We start from the raw sequence: 26790 nt of genomic DNA, 5'->3' as shown, positions 1-26790 counted from the left end.
GGGCACGTGCACCCCAATGTTTATAGCAACAATGTCCACAATAGCCAAACCATGGAAAAGGCCCAAATGTCCATAGACAGAAGAATGGATAAAGATGTGGCATACAGGGCGCCTGGGTGGCTCAGTGGGTTAAGCCGCTGCCTTCGGCTCAGGTCATGATCTCAGGGTCCTGGGATCGAGTCCCGCATCGGGTTCTCTGCTCCGCGGGGAGCCTGCTTCCTCCTCTCTCTCTCTCTGCCTGCCTCTCTGCCTACTTGTGATCTCTCTGTGTCAAATGAATAAATAAAATCTTTAAAAAAAAAAAAAAAAAAAAGATGTGGCATACATATAGCAGTATTACTCAATATCCAAAACAAACAAAGCAAAACAAAAACCACAAAATCTTGTCATTTGCAACATCCTGTATGGAACTAGAAGGTATTATGCAAAGGGAAAGAACTCAATCAGAGAAAGACAATTATCATTATGATTTCACTAATATGTGGAATTTAAGATACAAAACAGAATTAGCATAGGGGAAATGAGAGAAAAATAAAACAAGACAAAATCAGAGAGGGAGACAAACCATAAGAAACACTGAATCATAGGAAACAAATTGAGTGTTGCTGGAGGGAGTTTGGGGGCTGGGATAAATAGGTGATGGACACTAAGGAGAGTATGTGATGTAATGAGCACTCATGTCCCACAGGACTGATGAATTACCAAACTATACCTCTGCAACTAATAATATTCTATATGTAAATTAACTGATTTTAAATAAAAAAATAAACATCCATAAACATTTTGTAAAATAAATTAGACATTAATATCAGATGGTAGAAAACTGAAGTAGAGTCATTTCACAGCATGCAAATGATTTAAATTTAGAGACAAACCATATTAAAAGACAGTTTCTAGTATTCAGCAAGCAGAGTGTCTGGAGAACTTATTAAATTACAGTGAGCTGGAGGTAGTACAAACACTATACACATATTGAAACCAAACCTCAAATACCTTCATATCTTTTTCACTAAGCAATATTGCAAATACATGTAATAAGTATAAATATATACATGATCATATTAAATATATGCAGAAGTATATGCTGAGAAATCAATCAAATGGATTATTTCAATTAAAGCATGAAATTCCCTTATAAAATTCCTTTCACTTAGAGCATGAAGAGGATTTTGTTTTAAGATTTTATTGTTTAGTTAGAACACTTACCTGGGTTTCATACAAGTGGGCAATATGAAACTGAACTGCAACATGAAACCATGGAAAAGAATTAATTACAATAGAGTTGACATAACGTAATAAAAATAAAGAAAATGTAAAATATAAGGAAATGCTAAAACTAAAGATTATAAATTTTATTTAGGAGTGTGTCTTTTGTGTTTACTTAAATAACATGAAAATAAATCTGCTAAAGACCAAAAGCATATAAAGAAAACATTACTGGAAGTCATTATTAAATTAAAATGTAATTTTAATTACTTAATATTAACTCTAGAAAACTTTAACATATTTGGAGCATTAAAAATCAACCATAAATATTATATGAAGCTCAAATCAGCAACAGTAACTAAATATAACTTTTAAATGTATGTATCATAAGACAACATTCACAAACTTTCACCTTACAAATAAAGTTACTATTTAATAGCCATGTTTTTTAAATATATAAAAGCTGTGCCTTTACAGTAAATCCTAAAAAAATACTTCCTTATAAGTAATAGATCAGTGTAATACAAGTAACACATGGGGAAATGAGTACTTTTAGCATTAGGCAGCTTTAATTTAAAAAAGAAAAAAAGGTCAAACCACCTAAAAAGCAAGATTATGAAGTAAATACATGTAAAAAATCAAACAAAGTAGAACATTTTGCTTCCCTTTTTTGGGAGCTCTTCCTCTTGCCCAATTCCCAATCATTGGAGGATTATGATTCAGTGAAGACCATGATAGTTGATATTACTTTAGTAATATCACAAAATTTAACTAAAATTTAGCTTTGTGCATTTTATGGTTTTCATTTGTTTTTTTTTTTAAGATTTTTATTCATTTATTTGACAGAGAGAAATCACAAGTAGTCGGAGAGGCAGGCAGAGAGAGAGAGGGAAGCAGGCTCCCCGTTGAGCAGAGAGCCCGACGCGGGACTCGATCCCAGGACCCTGAGATCATGACCTGAGCCGAAGGCAGCGGCCCAACCCACTGAGCCACCCAGGCGCCCCTGGTTTTCATTTGTTAATGAAAAAACATTATTTCCTTCTTGCTTTGTTAGTTAGATTATAAGTAGAAGAACCTGTCAAAATTATATAGAGATTATTTATTTATGTGAATTTGTTTTTTGTTTTTTTTAAGGACAGTCTCACGGTGGTGATGAAATCTGCTGGAAGAAAAGTACCAAGAGATATCTTTCTTTTCTTTTCTTCTCCTTCCTCAAACTTTCTCTCTCACTGAATACCACAAAGATAAAATTCATTCTAGGAAGCATGAAAAAATTCAAATTCTTTAGATTAGCTTTTACAGATTCTGATTCAGCGGTGCCTGAGTGGCCCAGTTGCTACTATTCCTGGTAAAGGTTCAGGTCAGGTCATGATCCTGGGATTAAGCTCCGTGCTCAGCGGGGTGTCTGCTTGAGGACTCTCTCCATCTGTTCCCCCACCCGCCGCTCATTCTCTCTCGTTCTAAAATAAATGAATAAATCTTAAAAGGAAAAAAAAAAAGATCCTGGTTCAGTTTGCCTGGTTATAAAGGCCTGGAAAACTCTCAGTTAGGAAGTTCCCCACCCTTCTAGTAACTTCTCTATATCCAGGCTGGGGAACACTGCATTAGGTATCCATAAATTCCTTTCCATAAAAAAGAAATTTTCCTCAAAATTCTGTACTTAACTCTAAAATCAAACACCTTTTTGGTACAAAAAAGGGTTACACATTGCATGTTAATCCCCTTTCATGAAGAATAAAGATGTCTTCCCTAGAGAGGACAAAATACTATCATAAAATAACAAAACAAAAAGAAATCAACTAACAGCTATTAATAACAACTAACAGAGAGTCTATTTGTAGGTTATTTTCATTTTGTAGGTTATTTTATTCTGTAATTAAAGAGATATTTTATTTCATAGGCTCATTTTACAGGCTAAGAAATTTTACGGGTGAAGATACTTTATCTAAAGGCTAAAATCTTTATTTTACATGTTCCAATTTTCTTTCTTTCTTGATGCCCTTTCCCAAGATAGCTCTCCTTACTCTGCCAAGTGCAGTTACTACTAATCTCATCTTATATCATTAATGGAAGGAAACTGGACTATAGGTAAGAAAGAAAGAAGGTAAAGAGACACGGAAAATCACTATCTCAATTTCCCAAACTTCACATGAATCTAATAAATGGTAAAGAAAGCAAAGATCAGCTAACTTGCATCCAAATACCATCTCAACTTCCTCGAGATTTTAGTCTCAGATTCCTCTCTCTGGCTCACAACTGTGTAAGATACAGTGTTATCTTTTATAAGATATTTCATTCTTAAATGTTCTTTGACAGAATAACATAAAAATACAACTACAAAAAAAGCTCAACCTAGCACTTTTCAATTATACACACTAAAATTTGGACATTGGTGCCAACAATGGTCTTGAAATTTAAACTTTAATTTTTACTACTTACTATACTAGAATATTATTCCAAAAGAAAATCATATATGACATTTTTCTATCAACTATTTTCAAAAATACTAATGGTACACATTCATTAGCTATTTCTAAAGAAAATACATTTATGATTTACTAACAAAATAAAATAAATTTTCCGTTCAGTTTTTAACTTTACTTTGAATTCTTATGATCTTCCTAATTTTACAAGCACAAAAATTTCAAAAAACAGTCATGCTCTGAGGAATATTCAAATCCTCAACAATATTAACAGAAGGAAAAGAAATCATTTTTCCACTAACGTAGATAGCTGAACAACCACTACTAGTGATACCACTCAATTAGAAACTAGACATTTCTACTCTTAAGGAAGTAATTGTGTTGATTATCTTTAAAACCACTACCTACCCAAATCAATCACGTAAAGTCTTTGACTCAGGCTTGTGTTCTTCCACTCTTATTCTCAACAACTCAAAGACAGAAACAAAAATACAGTAGATATGAAAAGGTATTTATGGTCATGATCTCCTAAAGAGATAAAAGACTTATTATACTTAGAAATACTTACTTTCAACACTGGACAAAGTACAGGGATTACAGTCAATCAAAGCTAACTGAAAATGCTGTGAGAGAAAAGCAAAAATATTAACACATTAATCTCAGAGCTACGTAAAATCAACTTTTATATGTTAGGCTCTGTAAGATCTAACATATAATAATGAAAAGATGTTACACAACTAAAACATAATCATGAACCAAATAAAATTACTGTCATTCAAAATCTATTATGGAAAGAAAAGTGTTACCAAGTTATTTATTCCCATCAGACAGCTAAAACTGAAAAATTCAAGGGATAAAAACCTTTATTTATCCTGTGTGTAATACTTCTATTAGATGGAAAACACAAACCTATTTCAGTATTCAAGCAAAAAATTAAGTTACGGAAATATTTAATGACTCATGCTTTATAATTCATTATATAAAAATGGAAAAGTCCAACGGTATCCTTAAGAACATAAATGGCTTTTTAAAAATTATTTCAAAATGAAACTTCAAATTCAGAAACTAGGAAATTCTATGAGAATTATCTTAAAGAATAAAATATATTTGCTTTCACTGATTCTTCCATATCACTGTATTTCAAGACAGTTTAAAGCTATAATCCCACATCTGTATCAAATGACCCATATTTGGGGCACCTGGATGGCTCTGTCAGTTAAACATCATCCTGGGTTCCTGGGATCAAGTCCCATGTCAGACCTCCTGCTCAGCAGGGAGTCTGCTTCTCCCTATCCCCTACCCCTCCTCCTGCCTCATTCTCTCTCAAATAAGTAAAATTTTAAAACAAACCTGTGTTCAATTTCATCTGTGGACTGATTATACTATTCTTTTAAAAACTATATATTGTGTGTAAAATATGAAGAATCATTCATTAAATGTAATACTAACAATATAGCGCACTACTTATATCAAATAACGCACAATGTAGATTTCTAACTGTCTAGACAAACTTATATCTAGTATATCCTGAATAACCATATTAGATAAAAATACTAATATTACCAATCATTTGCTAATCAGTTAATGCATAACAATATGTACTTTATATAATACACAATATTTGCTAATATCAGTTAATAATTTATATTATAAATAATAATTTATATTATTATATTATATAACAATACTTATGTTATAATAATATAGTATAATATAATAATACATAATATACTAATTATATACAAGTCATTCATTTATCTATTTGTATATATTAAAAACACAGATAACGTTAATACATGAAAAAACTAATCGTTACTAAAAACACTAAGTTCTAACATCTATTACTTGCCACCATAAACATCACTAACATAAACTACTCAACAGAAGACAATAAACACTTGATTTTTTTTTAAAGATCTTGTTTATTTATTTGACAGAGACTGAGAGACAGCAAGAGAGGGAACACAAGCAGGGAGAGTAGGAGAGGGAGAAACAGGCTTCCCGCTGAGCAGTGAGGGAGAGGTGGGGCTCAATCCCAGGACCCTGGGATCATGACCTGAGCAAAAGACAAAACTCAATGACTGAGGCACCCAGTTGCCCCAAGCACTTGAATTTTTAAAGCTAAATGAAAAATAAGGCCTGTTGATCATTCTAGAAAGTATTCCCACAAAGTACATTACATTTTAAAGTTCCCATTTATTTTTTAATGCTAAAATAATGAATTATAATATCATTAAGTAACCAAAGGACAAATTATTAAAATATCAACTACAAAAATGCTATTCATACCTACGATGCGCATATTAAAAAAAATTTTGAGAAATATTGGTTATTTCAAGCCTAAAACACCAAGATGTACAAGTAGTTCAAACACTATCTTCTCCAAGTTTTAAAAACTACTCTTACATGAAGAATTAATGTGGAATTCACTGGAATACGTAACTATGCTTCTTCAAACAGCCTCAGATAATGACCAGAAAAAGAGGTTTCTGATACTGTAATCAAAAAATAGTTGCAAATAGCACCCAAGGCAGAAACACTTAAGAGTGGCAACACAAGCTTGTTAGGCTTATGCAAGATATGCAGGCCAACCTTTCTAACAAACAGTACTTGGAAAACTGCCCATCTACATGGAAAAGAATTAAGCTGAACCCTATCTTACACCATACACAAAAATTAACACAAAATGGATTAGATATGTTAATATAACAAACTATAAAACTGCTAGAAGATATGAAGGAAAATCTTTACAAACTCTAATTCAAGCAGTAACTTCTCAGGTATGACACTAAAGGCATACACAACAACAACAACAAAAATTAAAATATTTCTGCAGATTAAAAAAGATTACCCATAGAATGAGAAGAAAACCCATAGACTGAGAGAATCTATTTGCAAATCATAGACCTGATAAGACATTAATATCCAGATTATATTAAAAAACTCCTAATAAAATGGGCACCTGGGTGACTCAGTGAAGGTTAAAGCCTCTGCCTTCAGTCCAGGTCACAATCCCAATGTCCTGGAATCAAGCCCCACACTGGGCTCTCTGTCTGCCTCTCTGCCTACTTGTGATCTCTGTCTGTCATATAAATAAATAAAATCTTTAAAAAAACAAAACAAAAACAAAAAAAAAACCTCCTATAATTCAACAGAAGAACAAAGAACCCAATTTAAAAATGAGGAAACGATTTGAGTAAATACTTCTCCAAAGACAAAGCAAATGGTCAATACGCATTAGAAGGCACTTAAAATTAGTCATTACAGAAATGCAAAATAAAATCCCAATGTATTATCAATTCATTTTAAAAAAAGGAAGATTGATAATTTTTTTTTTTAAATAAAAGGAAAGAAAAGGAAGTACTGGCAATGATGTGAAGATTCTGAAACCTTTGTAATGCTGCTGTGAATGTACATTGTACAGGCACTGTAAAAATCCTTATTTTTTTCCTTTAATATTTTTATTTAAGGGGGCGCCTGGGTGGCTCAGTTGGTTAAGCCTCTACCTTCGGATTGGGTCATGGTCTCAGAGTCCTGGGATAGAGTCCTGGGATAGAGTCCCGCATCGGGCTCTCTGCTCAGCAGGGAGCCTGCTTCCTCCTCTCTCTCTGCCTGCTTGTGATCTCTGTCTGTCAAATAAATAAATAAAATCTTTAAAAATAATAATAAATAAATAAATAAATATTTGTATTTAACTGAGAGAGAGAGATTGAGAAAACAGGTGGGAGGCAGAGCAGAGGGAGAAGCAGACTCCCTGTGAAGTTAGGAATTCAATGGAGTACTCACTCCAAGACCCTGGGATTATTATATTACCTGAACCAAAGGCAGACACTTAAATAAGTAAGCCACCCAGGCACTCTTTAAAAAATTATGTCTGACACAGTATAATAAAAATAATAATACTTTAATAATTCAAGATAATACCCGAAAAAAATTAGGCTAACCCATATATAATACATTTCATACGTTTTAAAGCTTTAAAATGTTTTCTGGGGGCCCCTGGGTGATACAGTTGATTAAACATCAGACTCTTGGTATCAGTTCAGGTTATGAACTCAGGGTTCTGGGATAAAGCTCCATGTCAAGCTGCAAGCTCAGCAAAGATCCTGCTTAAGTTTCTTTCTCCCTCTTTCTCTGCATGTCCCAGTGTGTGCTCTCTCTCTCCAGAACTAGTAAATCTTTAAAAGAATTATACCTATTATTTCCTGAAATGAGACAAATTATTAACATGAATATGGCCTTTAAACAGTAAATACTTTAGTCATTAATATACCAATATTAAGGATTATTAAGAACAAATAATGCACAGAACCATGGAGACACAGAGGGTATGAAGTTCCCAAAAAAAACCCATTTTTAGCAATATTCAGTTCTGATCACAATATATTGCACACTGCAGACATGCAACATATAAACACTGGATGAAACTTTGATGAGATGTACGAACTCTATATTACTTCTTACATGTGTATTTACTATAATCTGAAAATATAAGGTTAATAATAAACCAAAACTGGTACGTGAATTTACTAAAGAAACTTCCAACATTTGTGGTGCCTGGGTGGCTCAGTGGGTTAAAGCCTCTACCTTCAGCTTGGGTTATGATCCCAGGGTCCTGGGATCGAGTCCCCATCGGGTTCTCTGCTCAGCAGAAGCCTACTTCCCACCCCCACCCTGCCTACTGTGATCTCTGTCAAATGAATAAATAAAATCTTAAAAAAAAATTTTTTTTCCCAACATTTGAGTACTTAGAATAATAGTGTTTTTATTTTCTCATTCTGCAAGCCAAATATGTCTCCTTAATGTGATAACACAGCAAGACAAAACTTTTTTTTTTTTAAGATTTTTATTTATTTATTTGACAGACAGATCACAAGCAGGCAGAGAGAGAGGAAGGGAAGCAGGCTCTCTACCAAGCAGAGAGCCTGACATGGGACTCGATTCCAGGACCCCAGGATCATGACCTGAGTCAAAGGCAGAGGCTTTAACCCACTGAGCCACCCCAACAAACTGACCCTGAAAGAATTTAATATATTAGTAGTTCAGTACTATTATTACAGTAAAATCCTCCAAACCAAAGAGTTGTATATAATTTAAATCACCCTGCATTTAATCTGAGTATTCTAGATCTTAACAATGAAACCTGTCCTACAGAAGCATAAATCCAAACCAAAGACAACATAAAATATTAAACATTTTCAAACATTGAGAACCTTGAAAACCTTTACACAAAAAACAAAGGCAACAGAGACAAAAAGCAACAACAAGTTTGTGTTGGTATCAAACCACAGCACAGGAAACCAGCAAAATTAAAAGGTAATACACCAATTGAGAAAAAAAAATGTACAAATCACTTATCAGATAGGTTAACCACCAAAATATATAAAGAACTCATTAAACAGAATTGCAAAAAAGAAAAGAAACAATCTGATTAAAAACAGGCAGAGTATCTGCAACGACAACTTTCCAAGAAAGACTAAACAGGCCTACCAGTGATTAAAAAAATACTCAACATTACTCATCATCAAGGAAATCCAAATCCAAACTATAATGAGATATTACATCACACCTGTAAGAATGGTAGAATCAAGAAAACAAATAACAAGTGTTGGCACAGATGTGGGGAAAATGCACTGCTGGTGGTATTTTAAACTGGTTCAGCCTTTGTGGAAAACAGTATGGAAATTCCTCAAAAAATTGAAAATTCAACTACAATACAATTCAGCAATCCTACCACTGGGTCCCCCCTCCCCGCCCCCGCCAAAAGAAAACTAAAACACTAACTCAAAAAGATATATGTACCTCCATGGTCTTAGCAGCATTATATACAGCCAAGACAGGGAAACACCTTAAGTGTCTATCAGGATAGATGAATGAATAAAGAAAATACTGTATTTTTTTAAAATACTGTATTTATCAGCATATACATATATACAATGGAACATTAATCCATCATTAAAAATGAAATCCTGCCATTTAACAACATGGATGGACCTGGAGGGTATTATGTTTTGTGAAGACAGACAAAAATCCTATGTTATCATGTATATGGAGAAAACAAAAATTCAAAAAACCTGAATTTAAAAAACAAAAAGCAGGGCGCCTGGGTGGGTTAGATGGTTAAGCGTCTGCTTTCCGCTCAGGTCATGATCCTGGGATCCTGGGACTGAGCCCCACATCTGGCTCCCTGCTTTGTGGAGAGCCTATTTCTCCCTCTTCCTCTCCCTGCTGCTCCCGCTTGTTCTCTCTCTCTCTCTATCAAATAAATAAATATAACTTTAAAAACAAATAGAGCAATCAGAAAAAAAAAAAAATCTTTTCTTTTTTCTCAATAAATGATGTTGAGAAAACTGGACAGTAACATGGGAAAGAATGAAACTAGACAAGTTTCTTAGAGAATACATGTTTGAAATGGATTAAATTCTAAATGTGAGATATGAAACCATAAAAGTCCAAGAAGATAGTATAGGCAGTAACCTCCTAGACTACTGGCCATAGCAACATTTTTCTAGATGTTTCCTGAGGGAAGGAAAATAAAAGCAAAATAACCTACTGGGTCTTCATCAAAATCAAAACCTTCTGGCGGCACCTGGGTCCATCCATTAAGTGTCTGACTCTTGATTTGGCTCTAGTCATGATCTCAGGGTCATGATCCAGAGCCATGCATGGATCCTGGGCTGAGCTGGGCATAGAGCCTGCTTAAGATGTTCTGTCTCCCTCTCCATTTGCCCCTCTCCCAGTCTGTCTGTATCTCTCTCTCTCTCTCTCTCTCCAAAAAAAAAAAAAAAAAAAAGCTTTCTGAACAGGAAAGAAATCAATCAAGAAAACTAAAAAGCAACACAATATACTACAGGTGTTGGAGAGGATATGGACAAAAAGGAACCCTCTTGTACTACTGGTAGGAATGCAAATTGCTGTAGCCACTCTCCGAAAATTGTAGTACAAAGTGTCCTCAAATAGTTAAAAACAGAGCTCATCCTATGACCCAGGAATCAGACTACTGGGTTAGAATACAAAAAACATTAACTGATACATGCACCTCTGTTTTTATTGTACCTTTTTTTTTTTTAAATAACAGCCAAGTTAAAAAAGCAAAAACAAACAAAAAAACTGAGAGACAAATGGAAAATGAAGATGTGGTATACAATACAAGGGAATATTCCTCAGCTATTAAAAAGAATGGAACCTTGCCATTTTCAATGACATGGATTGATCCTAAGAGTATAATGCTAAGTGAAGTACGCAGAGAGAGACAAATACCATATGATCTTACTCATATGTAGAATTTGAGAAACAATCAAAGGAAAAAGGAAGAGAGACCAAACTGAGAAACAGACTTTTAACTCTAGAAAACCAAGTGATGTTTACTAGGGCGGCCCTCTCAGCCCCCCGCTGTGTGAGAGTGGGTGCTGGATGGTTGAAACAAGTCATATGGATTAAGATTTGCTCCATCACCAGGACACATGGCCTATCATCCATTCTGTTTTGTTTCCTACCCAGGAAAGACTGACCTTCTGGTTTAAAACACACACAGCCTTCCCATTCATTAACCAAAGTGAATTTCAATATCCTACCAGCTAATCCAAGAATGACGGCAAAGAACCATGGAACTTGTTTCTCCTTCATTAAAAAACTGGTATAAATGGGGCACCTGGAGACTCTGTCAACTGAGCATATGCTTTCAGCTCAGGTCATAATCTCAGGTCCTGGGATTAAGTTCTGCATTGGGCTCCCTGCTCAGCAGGGTGTCTGCTTCTCCCTCTCCCTCAACCTCTCTCCCTGCTTGTGCTCTCCTTCTCTCTTCCACTCAAATAAAAATAGTATCTTCAAAAGAAAAAAAAAACCTGGTACAATTAAATCCTCTGAATCATAAACTTCAAAAAGTGACTAAATATAAGTCTAACTTCTAAAATACATACAGTAACAGTACATCTATTTGTCATGCCTGCCATAATTTTGATTCTAACATTGCCATCTGCTTGCTAAATTCACTAATATATAAGATTTATTTGTTTTTTCTTTAATCTGTTATATGTTTTGAATATGTTATATTGGTTTTCCTGGTTTGGAAAACAAACAAAAGTCCTGAAATTACACCCTTTAAAAAGATGCACCTGAGAATAAAAGACTCCACAGGTAACCGAATACTTGTGGAAGACGTTAAAGTCATATAAAAACTCTCACATAAAAAAGCAAAGTTAAATACCACCAACAAAAAAGGTCAACACTAAGCCACTAGAGGGAATGTGACAGAAACTACACACATTCTGCCTTCTTTTCCAGTATCTAATTCTCAATGTAGTTCCATGCCAATCCTCAAATGAATTCACTGCACCTCCGAAGAGTGATCTTTCTGAAACAAAATATCTAGTCACATTTTTCTCAAGCTTGACATTTTTATATGATTAATGCATTATTCCTAAATAAAAATGAGTTCTCTTTTCAAAATTATTTTTATTAACATAGGACTGTATTATTTGCCCCAGCAGTACAGGTCTGTGAATCATCAGTCTGACGCATTTCACAGCACTCACCACAGCACAAACCCTCCCCAATGTCTATAACCCACCACCTCATTCCTATCCCCCCAACACCAGGAACACTCAGTTTGCTTCCTGAGGTAAGAGTCTCTTATGGTTTGTCACCTTCCCAATCCCATCTTGTTAAAATGAATTACCTTTATCAAAATGTTCACACTGAAGTCTTAGCCATATTTTCTAGCCATAAAGTAAACCTCAATCATTGGGCTGTATATCTGCCCTTAACAGTTCAAAGTTCCTGGCATACCAGGTAGCTCAGTTGGTTAAGTGTCCAACTCTTGGTTTTTGGCTCAGGTCACGATCTCAGAAGCCCCACATGGGGCTCTGATGTTAAGAGTGCTGTTCCAGCTTGAATATTCTCCCCCCGCCCGCTGTCCACAGCAGGGTGCTGTCCACTGCTGTGGACAGCAGGGTGCTGTGGCAAGTTTCTGATTTTCCTCTTCTAAAGGTACTCTGAACAATACATGTTTTTCTCTACTTCCTCATTCCCTTCTTGTCTGGCTATCAAACAGTAAATTTTTTATAAGTTAAAAATTAAACAATTATTTTGGGGAAAAATATCGAGTAAGCTAACAGATACTATTTCATTAATAATGTTCATGGAGGCTTCTACTAAAATAGCACTTTATATTATTAAGCCTAGAAAACCAAACCTGCCAAAACATAATTAAAGTTATTTATTTCAAAATGCAAAATATGTTTGAAGTACCACACTTTAATTATACCGTAACTTGTGGTATGGTGTGAACCCAACTAATGCCATCTTGAACATATCTGCTAAGATGAGCACTCTGTGATGTAAAGCCTTCTTGACTATTAAAGACACCAAACCACATTCTTTCCTTTGTTTAACCCCACCCTTAGGTATACTTTCTGTCATAATGTTCTTGATCTGCCATAATTATAGGACTGTGACACACATTTATCCTGAAAATTATTCTATCACACGATATTCTTCCTAAGGCACTTTTCCCAACTTCTAAGGCTTTAAAAGCAGGTCAGTGGTGAGCCTGTCACGCAGGACACCGGGGTTGGATTCCCCCACAGGGAGCCAAATATAAGGACCTGCCCCTCCCAAAGGAACTTACTTGTAAACCCCAGATGTAGGGTCGGGGCAGCACGGATGAAGACATCCAATCAGTGGGGCCCACGTATATCCACTAGGGAGAATTGAAATTCAATTGGTCACCTGTGTGTGGGCGGGGCTTGACCACCCCCCATAAAGGTTGGTCTGCGAGGCTGTCCGGGGGAGAAGGAAGGAAGGAGAAAGAGAGCTGTTGGAGGAAGAAGGAAGGAAGGAGGAAGGAACTCCCAATTCTTCTTTGGGAGCAGAAGAGTTGGCGGGAGCTGAAGAGTTGGGGGGAACAGAAAAAGCAGAGTGGGTGGGAGCAAAAGGAGAGCTGTAACAGCTGTTGTCAGAGCTGTAAAAGCCACCTGCAGCCCCGAGCCATCAGCAGCCCCTGAGCCGCCAGCGGTCTCAACGCCAACAGGCCTGACGCCAGCGGACCTGCCACCTGGAACCACGACCCTCCGCAGCCGCACCGCGGGGAACGGCCTAGCCCCCCGCAGCCTCACCACCACAGAGAAGCGGCCCTGAGCCGCAACCCGCCTTGCAGCCCCCAGCGGCCTTGCCGCTGGGAGCTGTGAAAAGCCTCGCTGCTCGGAGCCTCGGCCCCTCCCTGAGCGGCCTCACGACCCGCAATCGTGGCCCCACTGTGAGGGGCCTCGCGAGCGGCGTCATTCCAGGGAGTGGGGTCATTCCAGGGAGTGGCCTTGTCAGCAAGCAGCCTTGTCCGGAGCAGCCATGTCCAGAGTGGCCTAGTCTGGTGTGCGGCCTCGTGGGCGAGCAGCCTTGTCCGGAGCAGTGGCCTCCTCTGGGGAGCACCCTTGTCAGAGTGATGTCATGGGGAGCGGAGACTTTGTCATCAGAGTTGTCCTCCTGGTCATCAACGCTGTCGTCGTCATCAGCAGCGGCCTCATCCAGAATGTCTTCTTGGGAGCGGCCCTGTCCAGGGAGCGACCTCATCAGCAGTGGCCTCATCTTGGGAGCGGCTCTGGCCAGGGAGCAGCCTCATCTGCAGAGCAGCCTCCTCCAGAGGCTTGGGAGTGACCTTGTTGGGATCATCATTGTCACCTTTTCGTAAGAGACAGCCCTGACCGGTCAGTTTGATTTTTGATGCTTGGCGTGAAATAAAGCTTTGCTTGACTTTCTCTCTGTATCAGTCTCGTTCCTTTGATCACGGACCCTAACACTGGGGGCGCGTCCGGGATTTGAACCCGGGACCTTTCGCATTCCACGCCCGGCTCCACACCAGCAAGCCAGGCTTCTTACCCATTTAAGGTTTGAGAATAGGTTGAGATCCTTCCAGCCCCAAGACCTCTAATCATTCGCTTTACCGGATAAAATTGTGTGGCTTCGTGTGCAAAAGCGCCAGCTATCCTGAGGGAAACTTTGGAGGAAACCAGCTACTAGATGGTTCGATTAGTCTTTCACCCCTATACCTAGGCCGGATGACCCATTTGCAGGTCAGGACCGCTATGGACCTCCACCGGAGTTACCTCTGGCTTCAGCATCTTTCGGGTCCTAACAGGAGTGCTCATGCTCCACCTCCCCTGCTGCCAGCGAGACAGCCCGGTGGTGCGCCCTCAGCGGACTGGACAGGCCTTGAGATCACACCTCCCAAGAGGAGCAGCGCCGGCCTTCAACTTCATTGCGCCCTGGCGGCTTTCTTGGGAGCTCCTTGGTCCGTGTTTCAAGACGCTAGGGTGGGTGGCCGACATCACTGCTGACCCCGTAGGCTGGCTTGGCTGTGCTTTGGTCTGGCCTGGAACCCCCACTCCCTCCACCCCCCTCACCGCCACCAACAGCACGACCTACCCAGGGCACACTGGGGACAGTCTGCCCCGCCCCCTGCCTTGCCCCCCTCTCCCGGGGTGGGGGAGGGGTCGCGCTGTGGAAGGGGCCGCCCGACCCCTGACACCGGCGCGCCCCCATGGGGTGGACCACCTCGCGGGTGAGCTCCTGCGGGGGTGGGCGCCAGGAAGTGGGAAAGCGAGGCGACTGTCTGCTCCCTCGGTCCAGGATTCGGCGAGCCCTGCTGCTGGGGGGTGGGGGCGGTGCTGTAACACGGGGGGTGGGATCACCTCCCGAAAACAGCGGGACCCCCCAAGCCACCTTCCCCATCGGCCTTCCCAGCCATCCCGGAGCTGGTCACAGTGCTCCCCCGTGGAAATGGGCCCAGCGGCGGCCGGGGGGTTTGCGGCGCCACGCGGTGACCAAAGCACAGCGAAACAAGCACATGGGGTCAGCAGTGATGTAGGCAGAGCTCTACTGACCTTGAGACTGCCCAAGATAAACTTCTGTCCCTAAGTCCCCTTAATAAACCATTTCTCATCAAGCTAGACCTTGCTGGGGTTCTTCTTAGATCTCTGGCCTTTGAAAATAATTCTGCATATACCTTCCTCTCACACAAGTATACAGGAAATAACTAGTAGAAAAGCAAATAAAGCTAGCAGTGCTTTTTCATTGCAATCTGATGAATACATACATTGCTTAAATGTCACCATTTTTAATACATGTGAAATTTACAATGAAATTATTTTTGTCTTTTGACAAACAGAAATACTTCTAAATTATATAAACCTATAATGAATTAGAGATTGCAATATGCTAATAATCTGAATTCTGTATAAAACTCTTGTGTATGCTCTGAAAATACAGTAGCAAAGACAAAGTAATCTGGAATACCTACCAAAATTAAGGAGTTTATTCACACTATAAAACCCCGTAACTACCTTCTTCATCAAGAAAGCCTTACTATAAAAATAGTTTTTTTTAAAGATTTTATTTATATGACAGAGAGAGAGATCACAAGGAGGCAGAGAGGCAGGCAGTGAGAGGGGGAGGGGAAGCAGGCTCCCTGCTGAACAGAAAGGCAGATGCGGGGCTGGACCTCAGGATCCTGAGATCATGACCCAAACCAAAGGCAGAGGCTTAACACACGTAGCCACCCAGGTGCCCCCAAAAATAATAATTTAGTAATAACATCAACAACGAACTGCTAAATAAACAATGTGCCTACTGATGCAGTCAAAATTGTGAACTACATAAATACTAATGGATTAAATTCCACATTATGATTTAATATAAAACACTACAAATGAGGGGCACCTGGGTGGCTCAGTGGGTTAAGCCGCTGCCTTCGGCTCAGGTCATGATCTCAGGGTCCTGGGATCCAGTCCCGCATCCGGCTCTCTGCTCAGCAGGGAGCCTGCTTCCCTCTCTCTCTCTGCCTGCCTCTCCGTCTACTTGTGATTTGTCTCTGTCAAATAAATAAATAAATAAAATCTAAAAAAAAAAAAAAAAACTACAAATGAGATTATGAAATATAATCACATCAATATATATGAAAAATATTATGATGACAATATTTTACCTATAAAATGATCTGTGTTAACTGCAATTTAAACAATTTCAACTGAATTTCAACTGTAAAGCAGATCCGAAATTCTGGTTTAAGAAGAATTTTTTAGGGATGCCTGGGTGGCTCAGTTGGTTAAGCACCTGCCTTCGGCTCAGGTCATGATCCCAGCATCCTGGGTTCAAGTCTCACATTGGGCTCCTTGAGCCTGCTTCTCTCTCTGCCACTCTGCCTGTGCTTGCTTGCTCTCTCTCTCTGACAAATAAATAAATAAAATCTTTAAAAAAGAAGAATTTTTTAATGTTCTTTTCCCTTCTTGTAAAGAGGCAATACAGCACAGTGCAAAGTCTAATTCAGAAGTTCATGAAACTGCTAGGGCCGATTTAATGTTAAAACCTGTTTAATTATTGGGGCCTGCTTAGGCAGATCAACTCCATACTGCCTAGATAGCCATTCTGTTGTTTACAACCACGGACTTCATTCTGGGAATAAATGCCCAGCAGTTCCTGGTGTCAGTTCGGGTATCGATTCCGGGAGTAAACACCTTAACAACAGAAGCCATGGACCTGGAGGTCTGTGGTCATGCCCTATAAATCCAGCCTGTGAGATCGGGATGGGGTCTTCAAAGGCAGCCCTGGCAGGTCAGTCTGACTTCTAATGCTTGGCACAGAATAAAGCTTTGAGTAACTTTCACTTTGTTTCAGTCTCCTTCCTTTGATAATGGATCCCAACAGAAACAACTTCTATTCCTGTTATATACATCTTCGAAAATTTAACAACCATGAAATAGAGGATGAGTGTATTTCACATCTGTAAAACATCCTCAACAAATCATCAATTTTGTGGAGCGCCTGCTTCTCTGTTCCACGTTCATGCTCTCTAGCTGTGTTCCTATTTCTGTCTCTCTCCCTCTCTCTCAAATAAGTATAATCTTTTTTAAAAAATCTTCAGGGGCGCCTGAGTGTCTCAATTGGTTAAGCCTTTGCCTTCAGGTCAGGTCATGATCCTGGAATCCCAGGGGTTGAGCCTCACATCAGGTTGTCTACTCAGTGGGGCGTCAGTCAGTTCTACCCTCTGCCATTCCCTCTGCTTAGGCTCTTCTCACTCTCTTTCTCTCTCAAATAAATAAAACCTTTAAAAGAAATTCATTAACTTAAATTATATTTCCATTAAAAAATACTTATGCATAGGAAATTTAGAGCCCATGAATTCACTTCTGCACTGAAAGGTAACTTAACTACAGCTTCATAGGATAAGCTGTTGCAAAATGCTACTAAAATGGCATCTGAACAAAACTGAATTTTTTTCAATTCAGGAAGATGAATGCTATAAATATCTCCATTATTGGGACACCTGGTTGGTTCAGTTGGTTAAGCAAATCAAATGCCTTTGGCTCAGGTCATGATGTTGGAGTCCGGGCATCGAATTTCACATCGGGCTCCCTGTTCAGTGGGGAATCTGCTTCTCCCTCTGCCCCTCCCCACTCTCATGCTCCCTCCCTCTCTCAAACATATAAATAAAATCTTAAATAAATAAATAAATAAATAAATATCTCAACTTCCATTCCACCATCGTTACACTAGTTTTCTCCCTACATACGAACATATGAGAAAGAATACACTTCTCTCATGCCTGGTAAATATCCTACATCAAAGATGGAAAAGCCGAAAGAAGAGACAGAAAGAAAAGATGGATCCTTTATTTCATATCTGAACAACTGAATCCATTAATGCTTAAGTCTAGACATGAACTAGTGTTTACCATTATGACATAAGCTGACATTATTTCAACAAAGTGGAGCTGGGACTTAAGTTTCTACACTAATATATTACACCATGAAACACCTGGCTAGACTGGGTTAAATTACTACAGCCCAACATAGGAAAATTAACGACCTCCTAAAGGGAGATTTTCATTCTGATTCGTATCATCATTCATTTAAAAATGCTAAGTAATTATATCATAATATACATAAATTTCTCTTCCTGAATTAAACTTACTGGTGGTTAAAATGGTCCCACAACAGATAAGCTGTATTTCTATTAAAAAAGTTAAAAAGCAAAAAAAAAAAAAAAAAAAAAAAGTTAAAAAGCAAATGCTAGGATGAAATAAAAATGAAATAACATATAAAGACTAATGGTCAAACACATCCCAATATTCTATTTTTCACACAGATGAGATTAGCATCAGAAAGCTGTCAGAAGTTTGGACAAAGGAAAGAAGTATACAGAAAAAGTTGCATGTATCTAAGACATTTTTATTAAAATCAACATCATGTGAAGCTTTGGAACTCCCTACCTAAGGCTAAGGAAATTCACATACAGGACATTTTTTCTTATGCATCAGTTAAATAAAACTACTTTCACCAGCTAGTGAACATTATCTAATAATGCTCTCTGTAAATAAGGGATATTTTAAGTATTGCCAAATCATTAAATCATGGCTCAGCTTTAATTTTAAAAAGGATCTTAGTAGTACTAACTACTGTATTATTATTATTCAGTTTATTTTCTCTTCACTAACGTTATATACACATTCCATATTTAAAAGAAAAAGTGCTTTTCTGGGTTTTCTTCTAGTCTTCCAATGTTATTTCTAGAACACCTCTGAAACAACTCTCCAAAAAACAAACAAAAAACCTCCACCTGTGATAGAATAACATGTTGCCAAAAACAACAATGTAATTAATTTTGTACTATAAGACATATTTGCATCTTTGATATATTAATATACACACTGTGAATGTCAAGAAGGGGTTAAAATCTTCAAACTGTCACAGCCATACTTATATTTTAATTCCACTAAATTCCCATAATATACAGTCTGATAAATGCCTCTCTAAACATGAAAGTGATATATGTGATTCCACTCTCTACATCTGCTGCATTTTAACCTTGAACTTTTTCCTTAGCAATACTTCTTTCTAGCTACTATGTAATTTAAATTCTTTCCTTTACCAGCAATGGCTCTTACGTTCTTGACTGAGTATTTGTGCGCTCAGGACCATTCTTTTTTAAGCTCCTGAAATGCAGAGATAACTAAATTCATTACTTTAAACATGTGAAGAATCAAGGCAGTGAATGAATACAGAGTATAATAAGGGATTAATTCAGATGTCCACTGTGCGACCACTGTACTTTCAGAGAAATGTCTGACCCTTGATCAAATCCTGAGAGATAATCTCTAAATTCTTGAAGAGGGGCCACGGGGTGGCCCTGATCCCAGGGTTTTTGGGTAGAGCCCCATGTTGGGCTCCCCGCTCAGAGGGAAATAGGCTTGTCCCTCTGCCTCTGCCCTTTCCCTGCTCGTGGTCTCTCTCTCAAATAAATAAAATATTCTGAAAAACATGAAAATAAATAAAAAAGAAAAATAAAATAAATCCTTGGAATATCCTACCTTACAAGTGTGCCCTTCTATACCCAGAGCCTTGAGTCATCCATATGATTTATGAGACCATTACTTTTGCTGAGGGCCTGAGGCCACATGCTATCAGTCTGACCTTAGACGGAGCTGCTGTTGACTGATTAAGTAAGGTCAGCCAGGTATGCTCTCCGTATCTGCATTATCAATGCCCAAGATTATACACATAATGTGGGAAACAAAGGCAGAAGAAAAGTTACTAAATTTCCTTACTAACTAGAGCCGCCTGACAAGTCCTTGAAACACGGAGAGTGACCTTCCTCTAGTGACTCCACTGCCTTCACCTTAATACTTTGCTAAGGGCCAAAGGCAGTCCTAGCCACGCTGACCCCCTGTAAGTCTACTTTAACATATAAAAATTCCTTTGGAAAGTTCCTTTATCTCTAAACCCTCCAAGATGTGTGCTGCAATCATCCGGAAGCATAGAGCCCACCGATATACATCTGAAGGGTCTCATGACTAAGGTTTTATTAGGTAACTTTGCTTCCAAAATTCCTCAGAGACTTATGCTATCCCTAACCCTCTCCCAACTTGCAAGTATGTAACAGGCCACTTCTCAAAACCCCAGAGCAGCTCTTTCTGCCCACGGGTCCTGTCCCAATGTTTAATAAACCACCATTTTGCACCAAAGAGGTCTCAAGAATCCTTTCTTGGTTGTCGGCTCCAGACTCCACTCCACTCAATTATATTCTAAAACTTCGTCACACATACAATGGAAAAGAAAAAAAACTCGGAAAGCCTTGGATAAAACGACCCTGGTTGGCAGTCCTGTTATGTTATCACACAGGGAAAATTGAGTATTATTCACATGATTCTGCAATGGGACACGATAAATAGGACTCTTATCTCTCCTGGACTCCATCTTTTTGTGCTTTCTTCTTTGACAATTTTAACCTGTATTCTTTCACTGTAATAAACCAGCCATAAATACAACTGTTTTCTGAGTCCATTGACCTCTAGCAAATCACTGACATTAAGGGTGGTTTACGGGATTCCTAATCACATACATTTTTATTTTTTAAATTTTTATTCTTTTAAAATTCTTTTTAAAATTTAAAAAAAAAATTTTTTTTAAAGATTTTATTTATTTGACAGACAGAGATCACAAGTAGGCAGAGAGGCAGGCAGATAGAGAGTGAGAGAAGGAAGCAGGCTCCCTGCTGAACAGAGAGCCCGATGTGGGACTCGATCCCAGGACCCTGAGATCATGACCTGAGCCGAAGGCAGCGGCTTAACCCACTGAGCCACCCAGGCGCCCTAAAATTTTAAAATTTTTTGAAGATTTTATTTATTTGACAGAGAGACACAGCAAGACAGAGAACACAAGCAGCGGATGGAAAGAAGGAGAAGCAGGATTCCATGCCTAGGGACCATGACTTGAGCTAAAGACCTCCACCTAACAATTAAGCCACCCAGATGCCCCCCACATACAATTCTGAAATAATGTCTATTTAGCATCTGCATGTTAGTGAGCTCAGAGTAAGACCTGCCATATGCAACACACACACACACACACACACACACACACACACACCCCACCTTTGCAACCAAGATATTCTGTAACAATTATATCAGGAAAAGAACAAACATTCAAAATGGTCACATTCACAAAATCTGTTGTTTTTCCCCAGAAACCTGAATTCTTTCAAAGAGCAATGCTTTTGTTATGCAAAGAAACTCTAATCCCATTAATAACCTCAGAAAACATAAAATAGTAGCATAAACCCTGAAACTGGAAAATTATAAGTTTTGACAAATTGTATTTACATTAGAATTAAGGTGTTTAACGGTAATATATATATATTTTTTGCAGGGATATTTTTACTCAAAAACTAGCAGTCTTAACAGATAAGAATCTCTTACTGAATTCTGAACTCTGACAGGAGTTTTGCTACTAGCTAGAAGTGGAGACGTTTCTAATCAATCTCAAATGAAGGTTACAGAAAGATTACTGGCACAGCATCAATAACCAACTTCTCTTTGTCTTTATGATGGCTAGCATTTTACACACGCAAATGAATAAAAACCCTGTTCCATAATAACAAAGCTTAGGATTAAACATTTTTAAAGATAAAATAAAAACAAACCAAGTAAACAAAATCTAAAACACTAAAAACTTATCTTGCAAATCTTACCATTCAAATACCCTGAAATTCAACGCTTTTTAACCCTTTAGGTTTCTATCCTAAATGCATTCTTTTTTTTTTTTTTAATGCATTCAATTTTTTAGTGGTAGTATAAATACCAACATTTTTCAATACTGTTAACATTTAACACATACACACACAAACACACACACGGAATAGTGAGTATCCCAAAAAAACCCAAGACACCTACCTTTAAACTAGATTCATAGTCTGTGTTTACTTTGAACATAAGCCCAAGTCGTAAATGAATTTCCTTGGCTCGACAAAAACTGGGATCAACATAAAGCACCTCCTGAAATGCTTTAATTGCCCTAAAAAACAAAGACAAAAAAGAATCTAAGGTTCTGGGGAGCCTGGGTGGCTCAGTGGGTTAAGCCGCTGCCTTCAGCTCAGGTCATGATCCCAGAATTCTGGGATCATGCCCCGCATTGGGCTTTCTGCTGGGCAGGGAGCCTGCTTTCCTTCCTCTCTGCCTACTTGTGATCTCTGTCAAATAAATAAATAAAATCTTAAAAAAAAAAAAAAAAAAAAAAAGAATCTAAGGTTCTAATATTTACATGTACTTTTCCTGGCAGTCCAGGAACATTCTGGTTACACAATTTTAACAGAAATTACAACTTTATAAAAACATCACTAATGGCCATTTTAAAGTTAGAAATAGGTATGGAATCTCAGTCTATTTTTTTTCTCAAAATTTACAAATCATTCAACAATTTTTAAAGGGTTCATAACATTTTCAGTGAAAATACTAATTTAAATGTTTGCGAAGCATGTCAGACAGCAAATGGTAGGAACATTTTTAAAACAGCAACAGGATAAGAATGTTAATCTTCATTCTTTACAGCTCCACATAAATCTACTTTTAGAAACTTCCCTTTTTCCCACCACATTTTTTTATACATTCCCCTTGGAAACTATCACTGGTATAATGTGTTACATATAGGAGTTAGTATTTACTACTTCCATATGGAATTCCTACAATACAGTCTTTTCCATACATTTTATTATCCCAATAGCAATGGAGTACACTTTTGTCATAAATCAAGAACCTGTATTTGTGGGACTGCTTCTGACTTTCCTCATCTATGTCAATGTTCATTTGTCTATCTATCTTTCTTGAATTCTGTACCACCTTAATTATTTTGTCTTTTTAATGTTTTGATTATGAGTAGAGAAAAATATAGGCCAGATGTATTTTGAATATTTTTTAGCATTTGATCTATGCAAATTATTATCTCCTCAAAAAAGAAAAAACAGAGTATGACACAAGCTAAAAAGATTTTTGAATCTCAATTACAACTGACCCCTCAACAACGCAGGGATGAGGGGCACCAACTCCCATCATAACAAGAAAATCCACTTACCACTTTTTACTACCCAAAACCTAATTATTAATAGCCTATTGTTGATTGGAATCTTTATCGATAACATAATTCAATTAACACACATTTTACAATATGTATTATAAAACAAACTCATAATAAAGTAAGCTACAGAAAACATATGTCTTTAGTAAATCCTTTTGGGTCAGGTTCCTACTTTTAAAGTAGTGTGTTTCTGCATATACTTATTACAAAATTAAGCATTTTAAAAGGTAGGAAAAACATATAGACATCACTTAAAAATAAATTATCAAAATTTACATTCATCATTCACAACCAACATTGTCATACACAATAGTAAAAGCAGTATTTTCAACCTACACTAATTTATATCCCTTCTAACTTTATGTTCTTATATTCATTTTAAGGCTTATGAGTTATCATAGCTATGTGAAAATTATGCAACATAAGGTATATAGAAACCTCGCTACTACTAAACATTACAGTTCTTTGTTCTCAGACTTACCTTGATTTCTTCTAAATCTCTTGTGGCTGGCTAAAATGACTGTATTTACTAGCACAAAGAACTGTAAGTAATGATTTAAATAGTCATCTTAACTGTAAGTAATGATTTAAATAGTCATCTTAAGAAACGGCAAAGTACAAATCATTCCTTTAGTGTGACTTATAGTCTTATTTCTAAGTAGATCTCTTCCAAAATTTTCTAAGTCCCACCTCTCACTTCTATAACCTTCTAATGTCTTCCCGTTTTTTTAAAAAAATATTATTTATTTATTTATTTATTTGACAGAGATCACAAGTAGGCAGAGAGGCAGGCAGAGAGAGAGAGGAGGAAGCAAGCTCCCTGCCAAGCAGAGAGCCCGATGCCGGGCTCGATCCCAGGACTCCGGGATCATGACCTGAGTGGAAGGCAAAGGCTTTAACCCACTGAGCCACCCAGGCGCCCCTGTCTTCCCATTTTTAAGTGATCAGAAGGCTATGAACCTAATGTCATTGTGTACAAATGATGCCACTTTTTTTCTTTTAGTAGAATATGTATTAAGATTAGGGTCCTGAACATAAGGCTGGTTTTTACCACTAAATATGATTATGTAAGAAGGAATAAAAATATACACATCTTACTTACCGTTATCAACAATAAGAGTTTTAAAATCAAGCAATCTTTAAAGGACTTAACTAGTTCTAAAGTTTAGAATTAAAAATTCTGTGACTAGGGGCACCTGGGTGGCTCAGTGCGCTAAGCCGCTGCCTTCGGCTCAGGTCATGATCTTGGGCTCCTGTGATCGAGTCCCGCATAGGGCTCTTTGCTCAGCAAGGATCCTGCTTTTCTCTCTCTCTCTCTCTCTCTCTCTGACTGCCTCTCTGCCTACCTGTGATCTTTTTCTGTCAAATAAATAAAATCTTGAAAAAAAAATTTCTAGGACTAGGATCTGTAAGAAATTTATAGAGAATTTAATTAAAATTGTCCTAATCTACTCAGTATAGGTTTTTCATCTAAAGGATGAAAGTTTATTCATCTAAAGGAAAGTACTTAGCTTAAGTTTAAGAATACTCAAAGCAATATGTAATTTAGTAGAAAAAAACTTATAGCATCTCTAATTTGTAAGTTTACTTAACAAACAATGCAGCCCTTCTAAATAGCCCAAAAGCCAAAGAGCAAGAATAGTAACAGCAGGGAAAGTCATCTAACTAAAAGCTAAATCTCCAACTTTAGGAAACCATAACAAAAACTGGTCAATGAATGTTTACGATCTCTGTAAAAAAAATATTCAAAGGATCCATCCAACCTGATTGTAAAACACTGGCAATTTACTCTCAGATTCTCATATAGCTTAAATGAAAACAAACAAGGACAAGACACAAAGAATTTCCTGTACTTTACAAGATCTTACATACGACTATCAGTTACTCAACAATGGAGTTGTTCCTAACTGTAGGTATTGAGAGTTTATAATCAAGTTACGAATTTTTGGTGATCACAAGGTGTTAACAGATTTCCTGAATGGAGGCAATGAGGGTAAGCCAAGCAGTAAAATACTGTGTTTATCACACACACATACACACTAAGTTGAAACACAAAGTTTAAAGTCAACTTACCAGTGAAATGCATTATAGTAGAAGTAAACCAAACCAAGGCCATATAAAAAGGCAGCATTCTGTTAAAAAAAAAAAAAGAAGAAAAGAAAAGAAATTCCACAGTAAAAATTTTTACATCTATCTCTTAGATTATTTAGAAATCTAGTACATACGACATGCTTTTTATGTTCTCAAAATTCTACCACATATTGTAATACACTTAAAAGAAACAATGAAGGTGCACCTGCATGGCTCAGTTAGTTAAGCGACTACCTTCATTTGGCTCAGGTCATGATCCTGGAGTCCCCCATCAGGCTCCTAGCTCAGCTGGAAGTCTGCCTCTCCCTCTGACCCCTCCCCCTCTCATGCTCTCTCTCTTCCTCTCTCCTTCTCTCTCTCAAATAAAAAATGAAATCTTAAAAAAGAGAAAAGAAAAGAAACAATGAAGTCATAAGGTAACATGTAATGCAGAAGCCAAACTACCTGAATTAATATTTTCAGTTTCTTTTTTATGAAGTCCACAGTGAAAACAATCAAAATTACAATCTTAAAATTTGTGTGAAACCAGAAAAGACCCCAAACAACCAAAGTAATCCAAAGAAAGAATAAAGCAGAAGGTATAATACTTCCTGCTTTCAAACTACATTACAAATCTATTTTAGTGAAAGTACTACAGTACTGGCATAAAAATGGACCTACAGACTAAGAGCAAAGAATAGAGAGCCCAGAATTAAACCCCCACAATTACATACAGTCTACTATTACTACTCAACCAGGGAGTCAAGAATACCTGCTGGCAAAAGGACTGTCTTCAAATAGGATTTTTTAAATGGATAAATACAGGCAGAACAGTGAAACAATGAAACTGGACCCCTTTCTTATACTAATTCAAAAATTAATTTGAGGTTTAATTAATTTTAATTAATTTAATTAATAATAAAGTAAATGATTAATTGATTTTAATTGGCTAAAAATTAATTTGAAGATTAAGATCTAAGACTTAATCCAATACCATAAATACCATAATACCATAAAACTCCTATAATAAAATGTAGAAAAGAAGCTCCCCGTCAGTGGTTTTGGTAAGGATTTCTTTTTTTGGGGGGGGGGGTAAAGATTTTGTTTATTTTATTTATTTGTCACAGAGAGAGAGAATGAGAGCGAGCACAGGCAGACAGAGTGGCAGGCAGGGTCAGAGAGAGAAGCAGGCTCCC

The 26790-nt window shown here is 37.6% G+C and overlaps 1 protein-coding gene across 13 annotated transcripts in view; it reads right to left on the bottom strand.

Moving 5' to 3' along the window:
• LOC116583896 (lysine-specific demethylase 6A-like) overlaps positions 1-26790 on the bottom strand; it is a 167194-nt gene that overhangs the window by 79168 nt on the left and 61236 nt on the right. For 11 of the 13 annotated variants that reach the window (XM_032331883.1, XM_032331888.1, XM_032331887.1 and 8 more), the window contains 4 exons: positions 25598-25656; positions 22348-22468; positions 4198-4252; positions 1207-1241 (listed from right to left, as the gene is read on the bottom strand). In XM_032331883.1, the coding sequence (XP_032187774.1) occupies positions 1207-1241; positions 4198-4252; positions 22348-22468; positions 25598-25656 (270 nt within the window). Of the gene's footprint in view, positions 1-1206; positions 1242-4037; positions 4087-4197; positions 4253-13257; positions 13651-22347; positions 22469-25597; positions 25657-26790 lie in introns of those variants that run through there. The other 2 variants (XM_032331892.1, XM_032331895.1) reach the window with 2 other exon arrangements.

This window comes from Mustela erminea, chromosome Y (assembly GCF_009829155.1).
Source record: "Mustela erminea isolate mMusErm1 chromosome Y, mMusErm1.Pri, whole genome shotgun sequence".
In the NCBI taxonomy this organism is placed as follows: domain Eukaryota; kingdom Metazoa; phylum Chordata; class Mammalia; order Carnivora; family Mustelidae; genus Mustela; species Mustela erminea.
The sequence above is the reverse complement of the archived record's forward strand: the minus strand, read 5'-3'. Positions and strand labels throughout refer to the sequence as shown.